Consider the following 20,903-nt stretch of genomic DNA (forward strand, 5'->3'; position numbering starts at 1 on the left):
AAAACTGCACTCACTAACTGTAAGTCGCTCTGAATAAGAGCGTCTGCTAAATGACAAAAAATGTAAAATGTAAATGTAAATGTGTGTGCCTTTCCAAATCATGTCCAATCAATAGAATTTACCACAGGTGGACTCCAATCAAGTTGTAGAAACATCTCAAGGATGATCAATGGAAACAGGATGTATCGGAGCTCAATTTCGAGTCTCATAGCAAAGGGTCTGAATACTTATGTAAATAAGGTATTTATGTTTGTTATATTTAATACATTTGCAAAAAGTTCTAAAAACCTGTTTTCGCTTTGTCATTATGGGGTATTGTTTGTAGGTTGCTGAGGAGATTATTTATTATTTTTACCCATTTTACAATAAGGCTGTAACTTAACAAAATGTGGGGAAAGTCAAGGGGTCTGAATACTTCCCGAAGGCACTGTATGTAGCGAGTCTAGGATAAATACTTTTTCTGGTGTCCACACTTTTGCAGTGCGTTCAATTTTTCTTCTTTATTTTTGCAGCCCATCTAAGAATTTGGTCAGGTAAAACTTTATTTGAACTCACATGTCACAATTTGACATGATGGTTGTAAACTTTGTAGGCTTTACATTAGATATTTGCAATTTTTTCATGGTTTTAGGTAGCTTACATTTTTAAGCGCTACTGAACGAAGAGCGATTTGGGAGCCAAATTACCGTCTCTTTTAACTGAATGGAGCCAAATGGGCCGGCCCACTGAGAGTCCCTTCCGCCGTTACTTGTTGCTAAGATACACTCCCAATTTCCTAACAACAACAAGCTTAGTAGTGGTGCTACAGGAGACGCAAAACCTTGTCAGTATAGCTACTAGTTTAGCTAAGTATTTAGCGAGTAGTATCTAGCAAAGTAGTAGTGACATATAACTGACTTACCAGGTTAATTAACGTTATGTTAGCAATACATAACGTTAGCTAGCAAGTTAGTTATTTGCTAAACTAAAGCTAGCCGGGCCCGGCTAAGTTTAGCACAGCAACCACCTGTCAAGACTGAGCATCATGGATCTTCACATTCGCCAGTATTTGACCAAGGCACGCCAACAAAAAGGTAACACACTACTAGCTAGTGTCTTAGCTAGCTAACTAGTTGACTGACAATGTTGTTGAACACGTTTCACATCATGTGGTTTTGTCTTTAGACACTGATGCGCTGAATGCAGCCTATGACATGATCAGAGAGGGGACACCTGAAGAGACCGCGTCAGATACGCGATGCTTCTGCCCAGATTTGTACGTTCTGTGCGCAGAACAAGCCCTACAGGTAGGCCTATGCTGTGCTATAATGTTGCAAACAATTCAATTAGCTAAACTGTTACATTGTTACAATTGTAAGCCAGCTAGTGACGTGTTGTTCGCTACAATCATGCAGTGGCGATTTTAGCATGTAAATCTTGGTGGGTCAAACTCTACATTTTGTTTTTAGATGCATGCCAGCAAAGCCACTACACAACACTAAATTAATTGCACTATAATGCTGACAAACGGTGCCCACAAACTGTTAGGGCCTACATTTTATTTATTTATTATTTATTAATTTTTTAGTCATTTTAGCAGACGCTCTTATCCAGAGCGACTTACAGTTAGTGAGTGCATACATATTTTTTTTTTTTCATACTGCCCCCCGTGGGAATAGAACACACAACCCTGGCGTTGCAAATGACATGCTCTACCAACTGAGCTACACGGGACCTGAGCTACATAAAGCTGTCCCAACCTCAGAGCTTTCTTTTCAGCACCATGGAGTGAATCCTTACCACCTTATACCTGGCTATCAGCGGTGTTTAAAAACATACCTGATATGGCTGACTTGCTTAAACAAATGTGGTTTCTACTGACAATTGAGATGTACAATCTATAGCATAAGGGAACGATGAGCGGGTAAGAGGCAATACGTAATTTCGATGAAGACTTTAATGAATGAGCTAATATAACTATTTGTTCAGCACTTTTGATTTGTACAGCGACAGAATTCAGAACATGGGCCATTCTTACAGTATTCTCCCTGTATTCGATGATGACATTTCTCTAAAACAGATTATAGGCCACATGTACAGTGCCTTGCAAAAGTATTCATCCCCCTTGGCGTTTTTCCTATTTTGTTGCATTACAACCTGTAATTTAAATTGATTTTTATTTGGATTTCATGTCATGGACATACACAAAATAGTCCAAATTCGTGAAGTGAAAATATGACTGTAAGTCGCTTTGGATAAAAGTGTCTGCTAAATGGCATATTATATTATTATTTTATAATTAAATAAAAAAAATATTTTCAAAAAAATAAAATAACGGAAAAGTGGTGCGTGCATATGTATTCACCCTCTTTGCTATGAAGCCCTTAAATAAGATCTGGTGCAACCAATTACCTTCAGAAGTCACATAATTAGTTAAATAAAGTCCACCTGTGTGCAATCTAAGTGTCACATGATCTGTCACATGATCTCAGTATATATACACCTGTTCTGAAAGGCCCAGAGTCTGTGACACCACTAAGCAAGGGGCACCACCAAGCAAGCGGCACCATGAAGACCAAGGAGCTCTCCAAACATGTCAGGGACAAAGTTGTGAAGAAGTACAGATCAGGGTTGGGTTATAAAAAAATATCAGAAATGTTGAACATCCCACGGAGCACCATTAAATCCATTATTAAAACATTGAAAGAATATGGCACCACAACAAACCTGCCAAGAGAGGGCAGCCATCAGAGAGGCAACGAAGAGATCAAATATAACCCTGAAGGAGCAGCAAAGCTCCACAACGGAGATTGGAGTATTTGTCCATAGGACCACTTTAAGCCGTACACTCCACAGAGCTGGGCTTTACGGAAGAGTGGCCAGAAAAAAGCCATTGCTTAAAGAAAAAAATAAGCAAACACGTTTGGTGTTCACCAAAAGGCATGTGGGAGACTCCCCAAACATATGGAAGAAGGTACTCTGGTCAGGTGAGACTAAAATTGAGCTTTTTGGCCATCAAGGAAAACGCTATGTCTGGCGCAAACCCAACACCTCTCATCACCCCGAGAACATCATGCTGTGGGGCTGTTTTTCATCGGCAGGGAAACTGGTCAGAATTGAAGGAATGATGGATGGCGCTAAATACAGCGAAATTCTTGAGGGAAACCTGTTTCAGTCTTCCACAGATTTGAGACTGGGATGGAGGTTCACCAACCCCCCAAAAATCAATTTTAATTCCAGGTTGTAAGGCAACAAAATAGGAAAAATGCCAAGGGGAGTGAATACTTTCGCAAGCCACTGTACACCACCAAGTCAGAACAGTAGGCTAAGTTAAGAGGGGGAAAGTGACCAAATTATTAGGGTGTGGCACATGGGCTACTAACAGCTTACTACACAACATACACTTAGCATTGCTTTCTTAGCTACAGTATACATATCTCCCTGGCATATTACATCATTTATGCAGCAGCATACAATACATGTTTGGACTCACCTTGTTGTGCTTACTTAAACAGGAAGGTGGCGCGGCGGTCCTTGTGGGCAAATTTTGTCGTCAAACTTTGTCATCAATGTCTGGCATTCTCTGTATTTATGGCACTTTCAAACAACTGGGAACTCTAAAGAAAACAAGGTTGAATCGTGACGTCAGTGATCTTCAGGTCGGGGCTCTAGAAAGAGGCCAGAGTTCCCATCTTGGAATTCCGAGTTGGATGACTGTTCAAAACCTATTTTCCCAGTTGTCTTGAACTCACTGAAGTCTGAGATTTCCCAGTTCCGAGTTTCCAGTTGTTTTGAACGCTGCACAAGTCATGCTCGATTGACAGCATTGCCAATGTATTCAACCTTTTCATGCCCATGGTGTTGCTTGTGAATGTTTATCCTTTTAAGCTTGGAAAAGAGACCCTTAAACACCAGACTTGGACCACAAACCCTCTCCACTGAATAGCACGCTGGTGATTGCTTTGCAAGGCTTGCAGTTTCGCACTGATTCCTTCCAAACCACTCATTGTTGAATTTGCGATTTCCAACTTGTTGTGTAATGTTTATGTCCAATGGCCGATGAGCACCGATACGTTTTATCTATAATTTCTCTTCATATGACAAGGATTGAAAAGGATTTGCCAGTAGATTGTCGACTTGATTCATGATGATGACTGCTTGTCTAGCTTGCTAGCTAAGATTTTGAAAGTATGATGTTGACATGATCAGTCCAATCAAAGCTACGGTAGATTTAACGTGATTTGACGTCATTTTATCTGTGGCCAATAACCTTGAGCCTTCTTGGATGGGCACTTCTAAGGTAAATCTATGGCAGCACCCAAGGGGCTAGAATTTAGCTCTCCCTGTAGATTTTGCAGTGATGTAGTGTCCCCATGAGTGACAGAACACTGAGACAATCACGGTGCAACTAGAGAACATTACCAACCCCTACGATCTGTATTTTCCGCTGTCTGCCTCACCACCACAGAAAGCACTGAGCTAGGCTGAAACACCTGCATTTAGGAGCTGCCTTACTCAAGAAAGAAAAAAAGAGACCATGTTTGTATGCAGCTTTATTAACTCAATGATTTTATTTCTCCATTGTTTGCAAACTGATATGTGACACATATTAATGCCAAAGTAACATGCAAAGCAGGCAAAGAAATAAAATATAATGATATATATATATATATATATATATATATATATATATATATATATATATATATATATATATATATATATATATATATATATATATATATATATATACAGTGAGGGAAAAAAGTATTTGATCCCCTGCTGATTTTGTACGTTTGCCCACTGACAAAGACATGATCAGTCTATCATTTTAATGTTAGGTTTATTTGAACAGTGAGAGACAGAATAACAACAATCACAGAGGTCAGACGTTTCTTGTAGTTGGCCACCAGGTTTGCACACATCTCAGGAGGGATTTTGTTCAACTCCTCTTTGCAGATCTTCTCCAAGTCATTAAGGTTTCGAGGCTGACGTTTGGCAACTCGGACCTTCAGCTCCCTCCACAGATTTTATATGGGATTAAGGTCTGGAGACTGGCTAGGCCACTCCAGGACTTTAATGTGCTTCTTCTTGAGCCACTCCTTTGTTGCCTTGGCCGTGTGTTTTGGGTCATTGTCATGCTGGAATACCCATCCACGACCCATTTTCAATGCCCTGGCTGAGGGAAGGAGGTTCTCACCCAAGATTTGACGGTACATGGCCCCGTCCATCGTCCCTTTGATGCGGTGAAGTTGTCCTGTCCCCTTAGCAGAAAAACACCCCCAAAGCATAATGTTTCCACCTCCATGTTTGACGGTGGGGATGGTGTTCTTGGGGTCATAGGCAGCATTCCTCCTCCTCCAAACACGGCGAGTTGAGTTGATGCCAAAGAGCTCGATTTTGGTCTCATCTGACCACAACACTTTCACCCAGTTCTCCTCTGAATCATTCAGATGCTCATTGGCAAACTTCAGACGGGCCTGTATATGTGCTTTCTTGAGCAGGGGGACCTTACGGGCGCTGCAGGATTTCAGTCCTTCACGGCGTAGTGTGTTACCAATTGTTTTCTTGGTGACTATGGTCCCAGCTGCCTTGAGACCATTGACAAGATCCTCCCGTGTAGTTCTGGGCTGATTCCTCACCGTTCTCATGATCATTGCAACTCCACGAGGTGAGATCTTGCATGGAGCCCCAGGCCGAGGGAGATTGACAGTTCTTTTGTGTTTCTTCCATTTGCGAATAATCGCACCAACTGTTGTCACCTTCTCACCAAGCTGCTTGGCGATGGTCTTGTAGCCCATTCCAGCCTTGTGTAGGTCTACAATCTTGTCCCTGACATCCTTGGAGAGCTCTTTGGTCTTGGCCATGGTGGAGAGTTTGGAATCTGATTGATTGATTGCTTCTGTGGACAGGTGTCTTTTATATAGGTAACAAGCTGAGATTAGGAGTCAGAAATCTTTCTGATTGAGAGGGGGTCAAATACTTATTTCCCTCATTAAAATGCAAATCAATTTATAACATTTTTGACATGCGTTTTTCTGGATTTTTTTTGTTGATATTCTGTCTCTCACCGTTCAAATAAACCTACCATTAAAATTATAGACTGATCATGTCTTTGTCAGTGGGCAAATGTACAAAATCAGCAGGGTATCAAATACTTTTTTCCCTCACTGTATATATATATATATATATATATATATATATATATATATATATATATATACAGTGGGGAGAACAAGTATTTGATACACTGCCGATTTTGCAGGTTTTCCTACTTACAAAGACATGATCAGTCTATAATTTTCATGGTAGGTTTATTTGAGCGGGTCTGTAATTTTTATCATAGGTGCACTTCAACTGTGAGAGACGGAATCTAAAACAAAAATCCAGAAAATCACATTGTATGATTTTTAAATAATTAATTTGCATTTTATTGCATGACATAAGTATTTGAACACCTACCAACCAGTAAGAATTCCGGCTCTCACAGACCTGTTAGTTTTTCTTTAAGAAGCCCTCCTGTTCTCCACTCATTACCTGTATTAACTGCACCTGTTTGAACTCGTTACCTGTATAAAAGACACCTGTCCACACACTCAATCAAATAGACTCCAACCTCTCCACAATGGCCAAGACCAGAGAGCTGTGTAAGGACATCAGGGATAAAATTGTAGACCTGCACAAAGCTGGGATGGGCTACAGGACAATAGGCGAGCAGCTTGGTGAGAAGGCAACAACTGTTGGCGCAATTATTAGAAAATGGAAGAAGTTCAAGATGACGGTCAATCACCCTTGGTCTGGGGCTCCATGCAAGATCTCACCTCGTGGGGCATCAATGATCATGAGGAAGGTGAGGGAATCAGCCCAGAACTACACGGCAGGACCTGGTCAATGACCTGAAGAGAGCTGGGACCACAGTCTCAAAGAAAACCATTAGTAACATACTACGCCGTCATTGATTAAAATCCTGCAGCGCACGTAAGTCCCCCTTCTCAAGCCGGCGCATGTCCAGGCCCGTCTGAAATTTGCCAATGACCATCTGGATGATCCAGAGGAGGAATGGGAGAAGGTAATGTGGTCTGATGAGACAAAAATAGAGCTCTTTGGTCTAAACTCCACTCGCCGTGTTTGGAGGAAGAAGAACCCCAACCCCAAGAACACCATCCCAACCGTGAAGCATGGAGTTGGAAACATCATTCTTTGGGGATGCTTTTCTGCAAAGGGGACAGGACGACTGCACTGTATTGAGGGGAGGATGGATGGGGCCATGTATCGCCAATAGAGTAGTAACCCAATAGAAAATCTTTGGAGGGAGCTGAAAGTCCATATTGCCCAGCGACAGCCCCAAAACCTGAAGGATCTGGAGAAGGGCCAAAATCCCTGCTGCAGTGTGTGCAAACCTGGTCAAGACCTACAGGAAACGTATGATCTCTGTAATTGCAAACAAATGATTTCTGTACCAAATATTAAGTTCTGCTTTTCTGATGTATCAAATACTTATATCATGCAATAAAATGCAAATTAATTACATAAAAATCATACAATGTGATTTTCTGGAATTTGTTTTTAGATTCCGTCTCTCACAGTTAAAAGGTATTTAGTCAGCCACCAATTGTGCAAGTTCTCCCACTTAAAAAGATGAGAGAGGCCTGTAATTTTCATCATAGGTACACGTCAACTATGACAGACAAATTGAGAGAAAAAAATCCAGAAAATCACATTGTAGGATTTTTAATGAATTTATTTGCAAATTATGGTGGAAAATAAGTATTTGGTCACCTACAAACAAGCAAGATTTCTGGCTCTCACAGACCTGTAACTTCTTCTTTAAGAGGCTGCTCTGTCCTCCACTCGTTACCTGTATTAATGGCACCTGTTTGAACTTGTTATCAGTATAAAAGACACCTGTCCACAACCTCAAACAGTCACACTCCAAACTCCACTATGGCCAAGACCAAAGAGCTGTCAAAGGACACCAGAAACAAAATTGTAGACCTGCACCAGGCTAGGAAGACTGAATCTGCAATAGGTAAGCAGCTTGGTTTGAAGAAATCAACTGTGGGAGCAATTATTAGGAAATGGAAGACATACAAGACCACTGATAATCTCCCTCGATCTGGGGCTCCACGCAAGATCTCACCCCGTGGGGTCAAAATGATCACAAGAACGGTGAGCAAAAATCCCAGAACCACACGGGGGGACCTAGTGAATGACCTGCAGAGAGCTGGGACCAAAGTAACAAAGCCTACCATCAGTAACACACTACGCCGCTAGGGACTCAAATCCTGCAGTGCCAGACGTGTCCCCCTGCTTAAGCCAGTACATGTCCAGGCCCGTCTGAAGTTTGCTAGAGTGCATTTGGATGATCCAGAAAAGGATTGGGAGAATGTCATATGGTCAGATGAAACCAAAATAGCACTTTTGAGGACAAAGAATGCTGAGTTGCATCCAACGAACACCATACCTACTGTGAAGCATGGGGGTGGAAACATCATGCTTTGGGGCTGTTTTTCTGCAAAGGGACCAGGACGACTGATCCGTGTAAAGGAAAGAATGAATGGGGCCATGTATCGTGAGATTTTGAGTGAAAACCTCCTTCCATCAGCAAGGGCATTGAAGATGAAACGTGGCTGGGTCTTTCAGCATGACAATGATCCCAAACACACCGCCCGGGCAACGAAGGAGTGGCTTCGTAGAAGCATTTCAAGGTCCTGGAGTGGCCTAGCCAGTCTCCAGATCTCAACCCCATAGAAAATCTTTGGAGAGAGTTGAAAGTCTGTGTTGCCCAGCGACAGCCCCAAAACATCACTGCTCTAGAGGAGATCTGCATGGAGGAATGGGCCAAAATACCAGCAACAGTGTGTGAAAACCTTGTGAAGACTTACAGAAAACGTTTGACCTGTGTCATTGCCAACAAAGGGTATATAACAAAGTATTGAGAAACTTTTGTTATTGACCAAATACTTATTTTCCACCATAATTTGCAAATAAATTAATTAAAAATCCTACAATGTGATGTGATGTGTACCTATGATGAAAATTACAGGCCTCTCTCATCTTTTTAAGTGGGAGAACTTGCACAATTGGTGGCTGACTAAACACTTTTTCCCACTGTATATGATGCAGAAGGGAATAGCCTATGTTGTTTAGTAAATAAAAAGTTATCAATCCATCAAAATACTGTTTAATTCCTAATGAGCCATCCTTGTTTACAGCAATTAGAGACTCGGGCTAATGACAAATATGTTGTGGTTAAGATGAGCAGAGATGTATTTTTGTTTATATATGGGTCAGGGTGGATAGCACAGAAGATGTCAGAGTGAATAAGAATCACGTTTGTCTTCTTTTGCTCAGAGATCCATGGGCCATAAGGAATGGTTGAATATTACATAATTCTTGCCAACAGCAATATGAGCTCACTTGGGGAAAATCTTAGGCATGTAGCCTACATGCTTCACAAGATTAAGCATTATTCATATGAACCCTTTCAGAAGACTTAAGTGAACCAACAAAGACTCATCATGATTGTATGCTTTTGCCGAGAGAAACACGTGCCATAAGGATTGTTGAATACATTTACCAAACTGAATATTTATGTAAATTACAGTTTGATTCTCCAAGATATCCCTAAGGCATAGTGTTCAGGCTGCACAGTGTACATCAGGGGTACTCAAGTACTACACTGAACAAAAATATATACGCAACATGTAAGTGTTGGTCCCATTTTTCATGAGCTGGAATAAAAAATCCCAGAAATGTTCCATACACACAAAAAGCTTCTTTATCACAAATGTTGTGCACACATTTCTTTATATCCCTGTTAGTGAAGAGTTTCTGTCTGTAATAAATCCCTTTTGTGGGGAAAAACTCATTCTGATTGGCTGGGCCTGGCTCCCCAACTGGGTGGGCCTATGGTCTCCAAGGCCCACCCATGGCTGCATCCCTGCCCAGTCATGTGAAATCGATAGATTTGGCCCTAATGAATGTATTTCAATTGACTGATTTCCTTAAATGAACTGTAACTCAGTAAAATCTTTGAAATTGTTGCATGTCGCATTTTTATATTTTTGTTTAGTATATTTGAGAAGGTCTGGTCACACGCATTTCCTAGGTGACAATGGTCTGTATGGATATATAATTTATCGGCATACCCCCACCTCACAACCCATGCAACCCCAAACTGTTCACACCCCTCTTATTGGCGGAGAGAAAATTGTGCAATTTTAATGCTAATTTACTGCAATTCTACACATTTTGCCATGTAATGATACCAGGCTGATTTTCCCCCAACATTTTTTATTTATTTATATACAGTGCTTTTGGAAAGTATTCAGTATCCCTTTTTCCACATTTTGTTACTTTACAGACTTATTCTAAAATTGATGAAATTATTTTTTTCTCATTAATCTACACACAATACCCCATAATGACAAAGCAAAAACTGGTTTTTAGAAAATTTTCCATATGTATTAAAAAGAACAAACAGAAATACCTTATTTACATAAGTATTCAGACCCTTTGCTATGAGATTCGAAATTGAGCTCGTATGCATCCTGTTTCCATTGATCATCCTTAAGATGTTTCTACAACTTGATTGGGGTCCACCTGTGGTAAATTCAATTGATTGAACATGATTTGGAAAGGCACACACCTGTCTATATAAGGTCCCACAGTTGACAGTGCATGTCAGAGCAAAAACCAAGCCATGAGGTCGAAGGAATTCTCCGTAGAGCTCCGAGACAGGATTGTGTCTCGGCACAGATCTGGGGAAGGGCACCAAAACATATCTGCAGCATTGAAGGTCCCCAAGAACACAGTGGCCTCCATCCTTCTTAAATGGAAGAAGTTTGGAACCACCAAGACTCTTCCCAGAGCAGGCTTCCTAACTGGTCAATCGGGGGAGAAGGGCCTTGGTCAGGGAGGTGACCAAGAACCCGATGGTCACTCTGACAGAGCTCCAGAGTTCCTCTGTGGAGATGGAAGAACCTTCCAGAAGGACAACCATCTCTGCAGCGCTCCACCAATCAGGCCTTGATGGTAGAGTGGCCAGACGGAAGCCACTCCTCAGTAAAAGGCACATGACAGCCCACTTGGAGTTTGCCAAAGGGCACCTAAAGGACTCTCAGACCATGAGAAACAAGATTCTCTGGTCTGATGAAACCAAGATTGAACTCTTTGGCCTGAATGCCAAGCGTCACGTCTGGAGGAAACCTGGCACCATCCCTACAGTGAAGCATGGCGGTAGCAGCATCATGCTGTGGGGATGTTTTTCAGCGGCAGGCACTGGGAGACAAGTCAGGATCGAAGGAAAGATGAACGGAGCAAAGTACAGAGAGCTCCTTGATGAAAACCTGCTCCAGAGCACTCAGGACCTCAGACTGGGGCGTTCACCTTCCAACAGGACAACGACCCTAAGCACACAGCCAAGACAACGCAGGAGTGGCTTCAGGACAAGTCTCTGAATGTGCTTGAGTGGCCCAGCCAGAGCTCGGACTTGAACCCGATTGAACATCTCTGGAGAGACCTGAAAATGGCTGTGCAGCGACGCCACCCATCCAACCTGACAGAGCTTGAGAGGATCTGCAGAGAAGAATGGGAGAAACTCCCCAAATACAGTTGTGCCAAGCTCATACCCAAGAAGACTCGAGGCTGTAATCACTGCCAAAGGTGCTTCAACAAAGTACTGAGTAAAGGGTCTGAATACTTACAGTGAGGGGAAAAAAATATTTGATCCCCTGCTGATTTTGTACGTTTGCCCACTGACAAAGAAATGATCAGTCTATAATTTTAATGGTAGGTTTATTTGAACAGTGAGACAGAAAAAATCCAGAAAAACGCATTTCTAAAATGTTTTCATTTGATTTGCATTTTAATGAGGGAAATAAGTATTTGTAAATGTGATATTTCAGTTTTTATTTTTAATACATTTGCAAACATTTCTAAAAACCTGTTTTTGCTTTTTCATTATGGGGTATTGTGTGTAGATTGAAAACAATTTATAAAATTTTTTAATAAGGCTGTAACGTAACAAAATGTGGAAAAAGTCAAGGGGTCTGAATGCTTTCCGAATGCACTGTATATTTAATTTTACTCTGTTCTGGGTCCGGATCCGGACCGCGGTCAGCCTGTTGAGTATGACTGGTCTACATAGCTTTAGCCAGTGAAATACTGGCTTCCATTGCAAAGTCAACTTTGTTTAATGGGAAAACACGTGCATACAAAGAAGGAAATAAATCCACATCGAACTCTTACATTCTCAGACTTCTGTCAACTTGTTTAATTACAGATTAAAAGTAGAATAATGTGTGAAGACAGCATATTTCAGGGTCTGTTTTGTGTTTCAGCTGGGATGTGCAGATATCAGCCGAGACTGCCTAATGATGTACTTTGAAGGGAAACCCCCAGCCAATCAATTCCTGTGCCGAGCGTACCTCTGTCAGGGCCAGCTGAAGTCTCCACAGAGCTTTGGGAGTGTGGTGAGGACAAACGCAACTAAAAGTCTACTCGTTTGTGGTTGTTCAGCGATGTTCGATCGTCTCAGCGCATCTGCTCTGATAACCATTGGTTTGACATTTTATAATGGATGAACAGAGACAACCTTTGTGACTCTAGCAGCACTGTCTGTATTTTCCCATAGAACCAGCAGCTTAGCATTGGTTCCTCTGGTCTGACCTCTGCATACTTCCATTTGAAGCTCTGGGCCCGGTTGCATAAAACACCTTAAGTTAACTTCCCCCTTATCTTTTCCCTTAAAGTTTCCTTAACTTTAAGTCCGTTGCACACATTTTTTAAAGGTGAATTTCCCCCTTAAAATAAGTGAAAATGTTAAGGGTGCCCATGAGGTCCCTTAACTGCTTCATTCAGTATGGATATCAATGTAAACAGCATTTGTGGAGGTGAATGTTGCTTTCATCTGCTCTGGTTACAAAAGGAAAACATCAACCAGCTAGCTACTTAGCTAAACAATGGAAGGTGCACAATCTATGGCTACTGTAGCTGGCTAGTTAGCTATAGCTACTCTGTAGGCTAGCTTGAGGTACTAGAAAGTAATATAAACAAGTTGAGAAAAAAGTAACTACAAGAAATGTGGTTTATTATCTTCTGAATCAATTTGGTTATCCTGTCTTGATTGTAGAAGTTCTATTTTGCTATCTATACAAAATGAAAGCGATCTCTTTGAGAGAAGTTTAGTCAGTGAAATCAGGCCATCTCCATGGAAACCAGATACTCTTTCTGCCATACATACCTTCAAACTACCGTAAAACCCCTTAAGAATGCCCTCAACTAAGGAAATATTTGAGGGGCTCTATGCAACGCCCTTAAGCAATTCCCTTAGGTAAGGGAACATTATGCGTTATCATAAAACATCTGAAGTTATTTTTCCTCTCATCTTTTCCCTCAAAAGTTTCCTTAACTTTAAGTCAGTTGCACAAAACATTTTAAGGCGAATTTCTCCCATAAATTAAGGGCCCAGTTGCATAAAACATCTTAAGTGTTTCCCTTAAGGAATCATTTTCCCTTACCTAAGGGAATTGTGTAAGCATAGTGTTGCATAGAGGCCCTTAAACATTTCCTTAAGTAAAGGCATCTTTTAAGGGTTTTATGGTAGTTTGAAGGCATGTAAAGTAGAAAGAGTATCTGGTTACCATAGAGATGACTTGATTCACTGACTGAATGTCTCATTTACATTACATTACATTTTAGTCATTTAGCAGACGCTACAATTATTTTTTTTATATACTGGCCCCCCGTGGGAATCAAACCCACAACCCTGGCGTTGCAAACGCCATGCTCTATCAACTGAGCTACATCCCTGCCGGCCATTCCCTCCCCTACCCTGGACGACGCTGGGCCAATTCTGCGCCGCCCATGAGTCTCCCGGTCGCGCCCGGCTGCGACAGAGCCTGGATTCGAACCAGGATCTCTAGTGGCACAGTTAGCACTGCGATGCAGTGCCTTAGACCACTGCGCCACTCAGGAGTCTCTTCAAAGAGATGACATTTATTTTGGGTTATTGCAAAATAGAACTTCTACATTCAAGACAGGAGAAACAAATTGATTCAGAAGATAATAATAACGCGTTTCTTTAACTTTTTTCTCAACTTGTTTCTATTACTTTCTAGCAAGCCAAGCTAACTTACAGAGTAGGTAGCTAGCTAGCCAGCTAGCTTTGTAGCCATGGATTGTGCACATTCCATTGTTTAGCTATGTAGCTAGCTAGATATCTATTTAGCTGGTTGATGTTTTCCTCCCTCCACAAATGCTGTTTACATTGAGATCCATACTGAATGAAGCATGTAAGGGACCTCATGGGCACTCTTTAATTTAAGGGGGAAATTCACCTTGAAATGTTTTGTGCAACTTTAAGGGAAAAGAGAAGAGGGAAATTAACTGAAAATATTTTATGCAACAGGGCCCAGATCTCAAGCTTTGATAGAAATACGATGAATGACTCATATAACATAAATCTATAGTGTTTATAATGTTATTCCTCCTCTGACTGTCTGTTATTGTGATTTTTTCCCCCTCTTTCATACTCATGATTTCTCTCTTAGGAGGAGATTGAAAAGGCTGTGATTTATTTTCTGAAAGCTATTGAGATTTCAAAGGTCAAACCAAGGTATGCAATTTAACAGGAACCTGTTTCATAGGAACATGAGTCATTTTCCTGTCTCCATAGTTGACCAAAGTGAGCCGTGCCCACACTCTTTGTGACAGAAAAGTTGAATTATTTATTTGATATGTGTTCCGTCTTTCATATTGTCTAGCACAAAGTGGCATCATGTCAGTCTATGTTAAAAGAGATCATAGAGGGGAAATATTCACAGGATGACGAGAGGCTTAGGTGGGGAGTATGGGGGATGAAAGTTTACTCTGTTGCTGTGGCACAAAAATATCCAGGAGTGGGAGACTTAGTGAAAATGTAGGCCTTTATCGATGTAGTTCATCTCTTGGTCCACAAACATATGAAACAAATATGAAGTTGCTCTTAAGATTCATATTTGTTTCACATAATATTCTCCCTTAAGTGTGAAAAGGCTAGCCATAAGCAAATAGCAAAGCAATAAGAATATCAAACAGAATTATCTGCTGGTTTATATGCCCTGTGACTGTACACAGATATGTTATGAGATTTATGCAAAAAGGTCTACAGACAGTAAGAGGTGCATTATGAAGTCATAATATCATATAGGGCCCACAGAGATCCTATTAAATTACAGATCTAATATGTAATTATATGTGTCAATAAAGGGCTGCCGGAACGATCCCAATTAAGACCAAAGGGAATGCCTAACACAGCCCAGACTAATGTACGCAGTCATCCCTGGTGGATAAATGAGTTTGAATTATGTTAGAAAAACTCAAATAATCTCTGCACCCTTTTTATTTGATAAATTCCACCCTCATGGCCTGTAAGCCAGTAATGGCTGTACTCCAAATGGAGATTTACAATAGGGCTAAACTCTCCAGTGACTCATTGAAAGACTGGTATACTGTACTGTGTATATTCATTTGCAATTCATAGGAATTTCCATCCCAAAGTCAACACTTGGCCTAAATTAAAATGTACTGTATAACTGTACTAAAAAGATCAGATAGTGTTTTTCTGCTGTGTAAATTATTGATCTGTAAAACAGTTTTTCTTCTTTCCCTCATACTCTTTACTTTCGGGCAGATACCACTTTTTGGTATTCAATGCTTCGGTGCTCTACTTCCAGATGGTCCGGCCGCTCCTGCGGCCCGGGCCACGCCAGCACCTGGTGCCCACCCTCACTCAGGTGGTCAAGGCCCTGGAGGAGGTTGGGGAACCAGACTACAGTTGGAGGGCTCAGCTCATGCTGTAGGTGGCTCTAACTGTCATGCTCTGTCTCATCATACACTAACAATCAGTAATGCCAAATGCCCCTCAATTATGACTCAGAACATTTATGAATCAGATTTTTTAAAATATATTTCAGTACAACGATTTGTGTTGAGGTGCAGAGTATATTGATTGTTGTATCCATTGTCTCAACATGCAGACACCTTGTTGAATGCCTTGTGGATGCTGGGAAAGGGAAAGAAGCTTCTAGTTTTGCCAAGGCCACCTCAAACTTCATAGAGTCACATATCCCTGACCTGTATCCAAAAATATTTTCCCTACAGGTAAAGCCTTCTCTTTTTTAATGTGCTGACTAAAGTCATGAACTCCTTTTCGGATGTGGTGTCAGGTCCTGGAAAGACACAACCAGCGTCTCACTTGTTTTGACTGTCTTTGGGTAGAGCATGGTTACATGTGGGGTTAAACTGGGTAGTTCTATTTATCTACTAATACAATTATGTTGCTCCTAGGTACGACATAAGCTGTTTGACTTCAATAAAAACCCCAAGAAAACTGAAGCAAGTCCTGTTTTATCAGTCATCTACAAAATGCAGAAGCTCAAACAGTAAGTGTTTCCCCCCCTTTATCTAACATGATATTATTTTGTTCAATCAACTTAAAAGTTCTTTGTCACTTAACTTTTCCATGCCCCGTTGATCGTCTTTGTAGGCTCAATGTTTTTTGAGGCAAGATATCCCCAGAGATTACGCATCAGAGTATGTTTATTTTCAAATTATGGATGTATTCTGTATCTTCATTTATGAGACTGAAAAGTAATAACCACAATAACCGTTAAAAAGTTGCAGCTACGTATTTTGAAAGTGCTTTTGGGATTAGGTTGTGATGTGTATATTGATAATATTTTGCTTTGAAAATGCATTTGAAGAATCATACTGCAGGCACTGTTATTTTTTCAAAAGTTGTTTGCAAGAAGCAAAAAGCTTTGATATCATTATTTGCTTTTTGCTGAAGAGTTTTAGGCCTACACAGCCATACATATTGTGCCTTTTAAAAACTAAAAGGTTATTGTTTGCTGTGGTCTGTATGTTATTTGTTTTCCATGGTTTAAGAGTTGAGAGTGGGCAGTTCTTTATAAGTGGTCCTAAAGATCACATTACATAAGTTGATTTGGACCTTCTGTACTCACTGGACCTAGGTCATTGGGTTAGTGATATGCGGTCTCTCAGCTAGACCCGGAGCATCTCAGAGGGGACAAGGTTATTAGACCGCTGATATTTATTACCCGTTAGCTTTTGGTACTACTGAGAGGAAGACCAGCACCCTCTCCGCAGGCGTGTACTCTACATGTCAGACCATCTCACGGTTAACAAGCTGAGCTATAGACATGGGCAGCATGACTCATACCATCACCCAGACCCTACCATCATTATGAGAATGATATACAGTAGGTTAACATGCCCTGGGTTCAGTGTGTGTATGTGTGTGTGTGCACTAAGATGCATGTGCTTTGTGTGTGTTCATTCTGTGTTCCACAGTAATGTTAATGATCTTTGTGAGGCCAGAAAAGAGGATGCTGCCAGGATTAAGGAGATTTTCCTGCTCCTTATGCATTCAGCTGCAGCCCAATCCCCTGCTACAGCTCAAAGCTCCAGCCCTTGTCTTGCAGAGAGCCCCTCACCCATCCCTCCAGCTGACAGGTCTACATCTCCTCTCCTGTTGCAATACTTACTATCATCACTACAATTGGCCTAGTAATTGGCCATATTTTGTTTGACTCTATTGACCTGTTGTTGAATTCATTTGAATTGATAGTCTATCTTCAACACCAATACAGTGGCTTTACATCTCAGTAGCATCAGTCTGAATATTACATGGCTAAATCGTTTTTTACTCTTACAGATGATCAAAGTGTTGTGAATGTCTTATGAATGTCTCATTAACCATGTTAATCTTATAAATTGTTTCTAAAGAGTTGCCTTCCTCCTGGAGCTAGCTTTTCTGGCCTTGCAGTTGAAACATCACCAGATGGCAGCGGACTGTCTGAGAGAGCTGAAAACAGCGGGAGTCACTGTGAGTGGCGGTCACAGATATCTCTATTATCATGTCTCTATATGCCATATAGAGTAATGCAATTATGCAAACATATGCACGTAATTGACCCAATTTCTCAGTCGAGGTCTCGACAAGAGACTTGATTAGCTAGAAGAGCTGGGGCCCAAGAGGCCCACATATTCCCTTTACCCTCAGTAGTATTTCTAATACGTTCAGTGATTCTACATTACATGTGTAATGGGGCAGCAGGTAGGTTAGTGGTTAAGAGCGTTGTGCCAGTAACCGAAAGGTCGCTGGTTCTAATCCCAGAGCCGACTAGGTGAAAAATCTGTCTGCAAGGCACTTAACCCTAAGCTCCTGTAAATCGCTCTGGATAAGAGCGTCTGCTAAATGACTCAAATGTAAAATGTAATGTGTGGTTGGAAATGGGTATTGGGTAACTTCAATACTGTGATTCAACTTGAGCCATCTGGGCCCGTTTTCACAGAGCATCTCAAAGAAGGAGTGCTGATCAAGGATAATTATTATCTCATTTTGATCATAATGAAAACGATTATGGACATTGGGGACCTGATCCTAGATCAGCTCTCTACTCTGAGACTCTGTGAATACACATGGCTGGTCTCACTATAATTTAGCAGTAGAAATGCCATTCTCCTTACACGTTTTGTATTTTACGTTTCAAATTCTCTATTTGTAGAGTGTTGGCCAGTGCATCATGATGGAGTGTGTCCAGTGTGACCTGGACCTCCAGAAGAAGCAGGAGGGGGGGATGAAGGACTATTCCAAAGCCAATATGGAGGTGCCCTCTCCTGTGCATGAATTAGCAGCATTAATATGCCAGTTTGCCACCCAGAACATATTACAGTACATCAATACAGTGTTAAATGAGCTCAAAAGAGCCTTATACCTTTAAAGCCTGGCAATGTTCTTTCCAATGCAGTGTTATTTCTAATGCATTCGTTCTTTTGAATTCAAGCCAAGCTGTGGATGTCATGATGTTATTATATAATTATTATATTGGTAGCGTTATTAAATATATATTTTTTGTTCTGTTTGGCAGTTCTACCTGTGTTGCAACAGTGTTGCACCATACTTTGTAGAATCTGTAGATTCGTTAGGCAGTCCTTGCTGTAGTTGTTGCCTGATCCCTTAGGCCCAGCTGAAGGTGATAGGCAGACTGGACAAGGTGCTGCAGAGTGCAGTAAGAGAGGAGGATGCCAAGGTGATGCAGGCGGTGTGTGCATCACAGTGGAACGCCTGTCTGCCCCTCCTTCAACACAACCTCAGGAGGAATGTCAAGGGGGCGCTCCTCAAAGTGGCCCAAGTCCTGGAGGACACTCACAGGTGACTCACACTCAAAGAGGCCATTATGTGTGTGTGCACTTTCATGCCTGCATGTGTGTCCAATCTAAAGTGTTAACTTTGTTCTTTCAGTGTGCAGCTGGAGATGCGCTGTCAGGTCCACAGTGAGCTGGCAGTGATTGAGGAGGAAGAGGGGAGGCTGGAGCCTGCTCTGCTCCACCTCCAGAGGGCCCTGCTGCTGGACGAGAGGGGCGTGCACCACGAGCGCCTCACCTCAGCCCTCAACCTCCTGCAGCTCCGCGGCACCCTATATCAGACCCCCAGCAGGACAGAGGACCAGGCTGCCATGCTCATCCAACAGGTCTGCTGACCCCTTACACTCAATACAAAGCAGGACTGGGGAGACTTGACCTGACTTAACTTACTGTAAGATGAAACCTGACAGTAGGGTGAAGCAGACATTCATTATAATTTCTGTGAAATATAGCTAGTGATGTTCCTGATAGGCATGTTTGTTGTTGCCCAAGTGTGTGATGAAAAGTCAAACTGTGATGATATGTCAAACTGTGAGATGATCAGTCAATTGGTAACATGCTTTGAGTAGACATCAGAGTTGGCCTGCTGAGAGGAGAGATCATAGTAGGTGAAAACAGCATGGGTGTCAAAGTCTCTCTGTCTTTGTCTGTCTTTCTCTCTCTGTCGCTCTGTCTCTCTCTGTCGCTCTCGCTCCATCGCTCTCTGTCGCGCGCTCTCTCTCTCTCTCTATTTGTTAAAGGCTAAGAATGGGCAGCCACAGGAGGAGGTGAGAAAGAGACGGCCTATGCTGGTCAACGCAGGCCTCACCCTGGCCCCCGACGCTTTCCAGGTGGTGCTCGACGCAGATAGCGCGGCAAAAAGTACAAACTCCTTCCCTTGAACTATCTTTTTGAATAGCCATTTCATTTTAGAATGACTTTGATGTAGTGTCTTTCACCAGCCATGTATAGGATTGCCTAATCCTGCTATCCAAAGCTCACGTTTGGTGATAAAGGTACCCTCAAAACTAAGACTGAGTTTGGAGGGCGCTTAGTTGGAGAGAGAGGCTTACTTACTTCACAGCCCAACATCCAAGTACTAGAACCATTTCTTGGAGGATTTGACTGACTCCTTGTTTCGATATGTCTGCATGACAAAATCCCTATAGCTCCGATGCACTGGATCATAGAGCCTATGGAGTCCTGGGGCTAAGGGGCTGGCATGCTTTGATCTCTCCCCTCTCGGGCTTCCAGGTGCCCAGGATCAAGTGAACACTCTGATGCCTAACAACCGAGCCAGGGCCCTGCCTCTGACAGCCAGGCCATGAGACTGGAGCTGACTAGCTGTTTATACAGGCACGGGTCAGGTGTGCAGGTCACGACTACTTTTACCTAGTGATACTTCCTGTGTTACAACAGTAACACCTCAAGCACAAGCTGGCTTTTGAGGCCTAAGACAAAGAAACCCAATGATGAAGCCGTTTGAACATCCAAGCAACCCGAGTGACCCCGGAGATTGGAGAAATATGCTGAGCATGTGCTGAAGATGAACAAATTAATAATAGAATGTAGTTTTTGTACCATTCTGTTATTGGCCCCCAGACTGTCATCAGCAATGTGCTGTAGTGAGATATGTCTGGCTGTCAGTGAGCTCCGGATGCGAGAGTAAGGGTCTAACCTGTTGCAGACACAGTTGTGTGGATCCTTTGTTCAGAGATGTAATATTTTGA

At 41.9% G+C, this 20,903-nt stretch overlaps 1 protein-coding gene across 4 annotated transcripts in view; it reads left to right on the forward strand.

The window, feature by feature from the left end:
• The first annotated feature begins 788 nt into the window (after window positions 1-788).
• LOC121569219 (cilia- and flagella-associated protein 46) overlaps window positions 789-20,903 on the forward strand; it is a 105,892-nt gene continuing 85,777 nt past the window's right edge. For all 4 annotated transcript variants that reach the window (XM_041879994.1, XM_041880023.1, XM_041880005.1 and 1 more), the window contains exons 1-13: window positions 789-1,073; window positions 1,165-1,286; window positions 12,324-12,455; window positions 14,535-14,599; window positions 15,656-15,820; window positions 16,002-16,125; window positions 16,312-16,406; window positions 17,338-17,499; window positions 17,773-17,872; window positions 18,555-18,656; window positions 19,011-19,201; window positions 19,292-19,520; window positions 19,935-20,055. In XM_041879994.1, the coding sequence (XP_041735928.1) occupies window positions 1,025-1,073; window positions 1,165-1,286; window positions 12,324-12,455; window positions 14,535-14,599; window positions 15,656-15,820; window positions 16,002-16,125; window positions 16,312-16,406; window positions 17,338-17,499; window positions 17,773-17,872; window positions 18,555-18,656; window positions 19,011-19,201; window positions 19,292-19,520; window positions 19,935-20,055 (1,657 nt within the window). In that variant the 5' untranslated portion in view covers window positions 789-1,024. The remainder of the gene's footprint in view (window positions 1,074-1,164; window positions 1,287-12,323; window positions 12,456-14,534; window positions 14,600-15,655; window positions 15,821-16,001; window positions 16,126-16,311; window positions 16,407-17,337; window positions 17,500-17,772; window positions 17,873-18,554; window positions 18,657-19,010; window positions 19,202-19,291; window positions 19,521-19,934; window positions 20,056-20,903) is intronic.

This window comes from Coregonus clupeaformis, chromosome 1 (genome assembly GCF_020615455.1).
Source record: "Coregonus clupeaformis isolate EN_2021a chromosome 1, ASM2061545v1, whole genome shotgun sequence".
Taxonomy (NCBI): domain Eukaryota; kingdom Metazoa; phylum Chordata; class Actinopteri; order Salmoniformes; family Salmonidae; genus Coregonus; species Coregonus clupeaformis.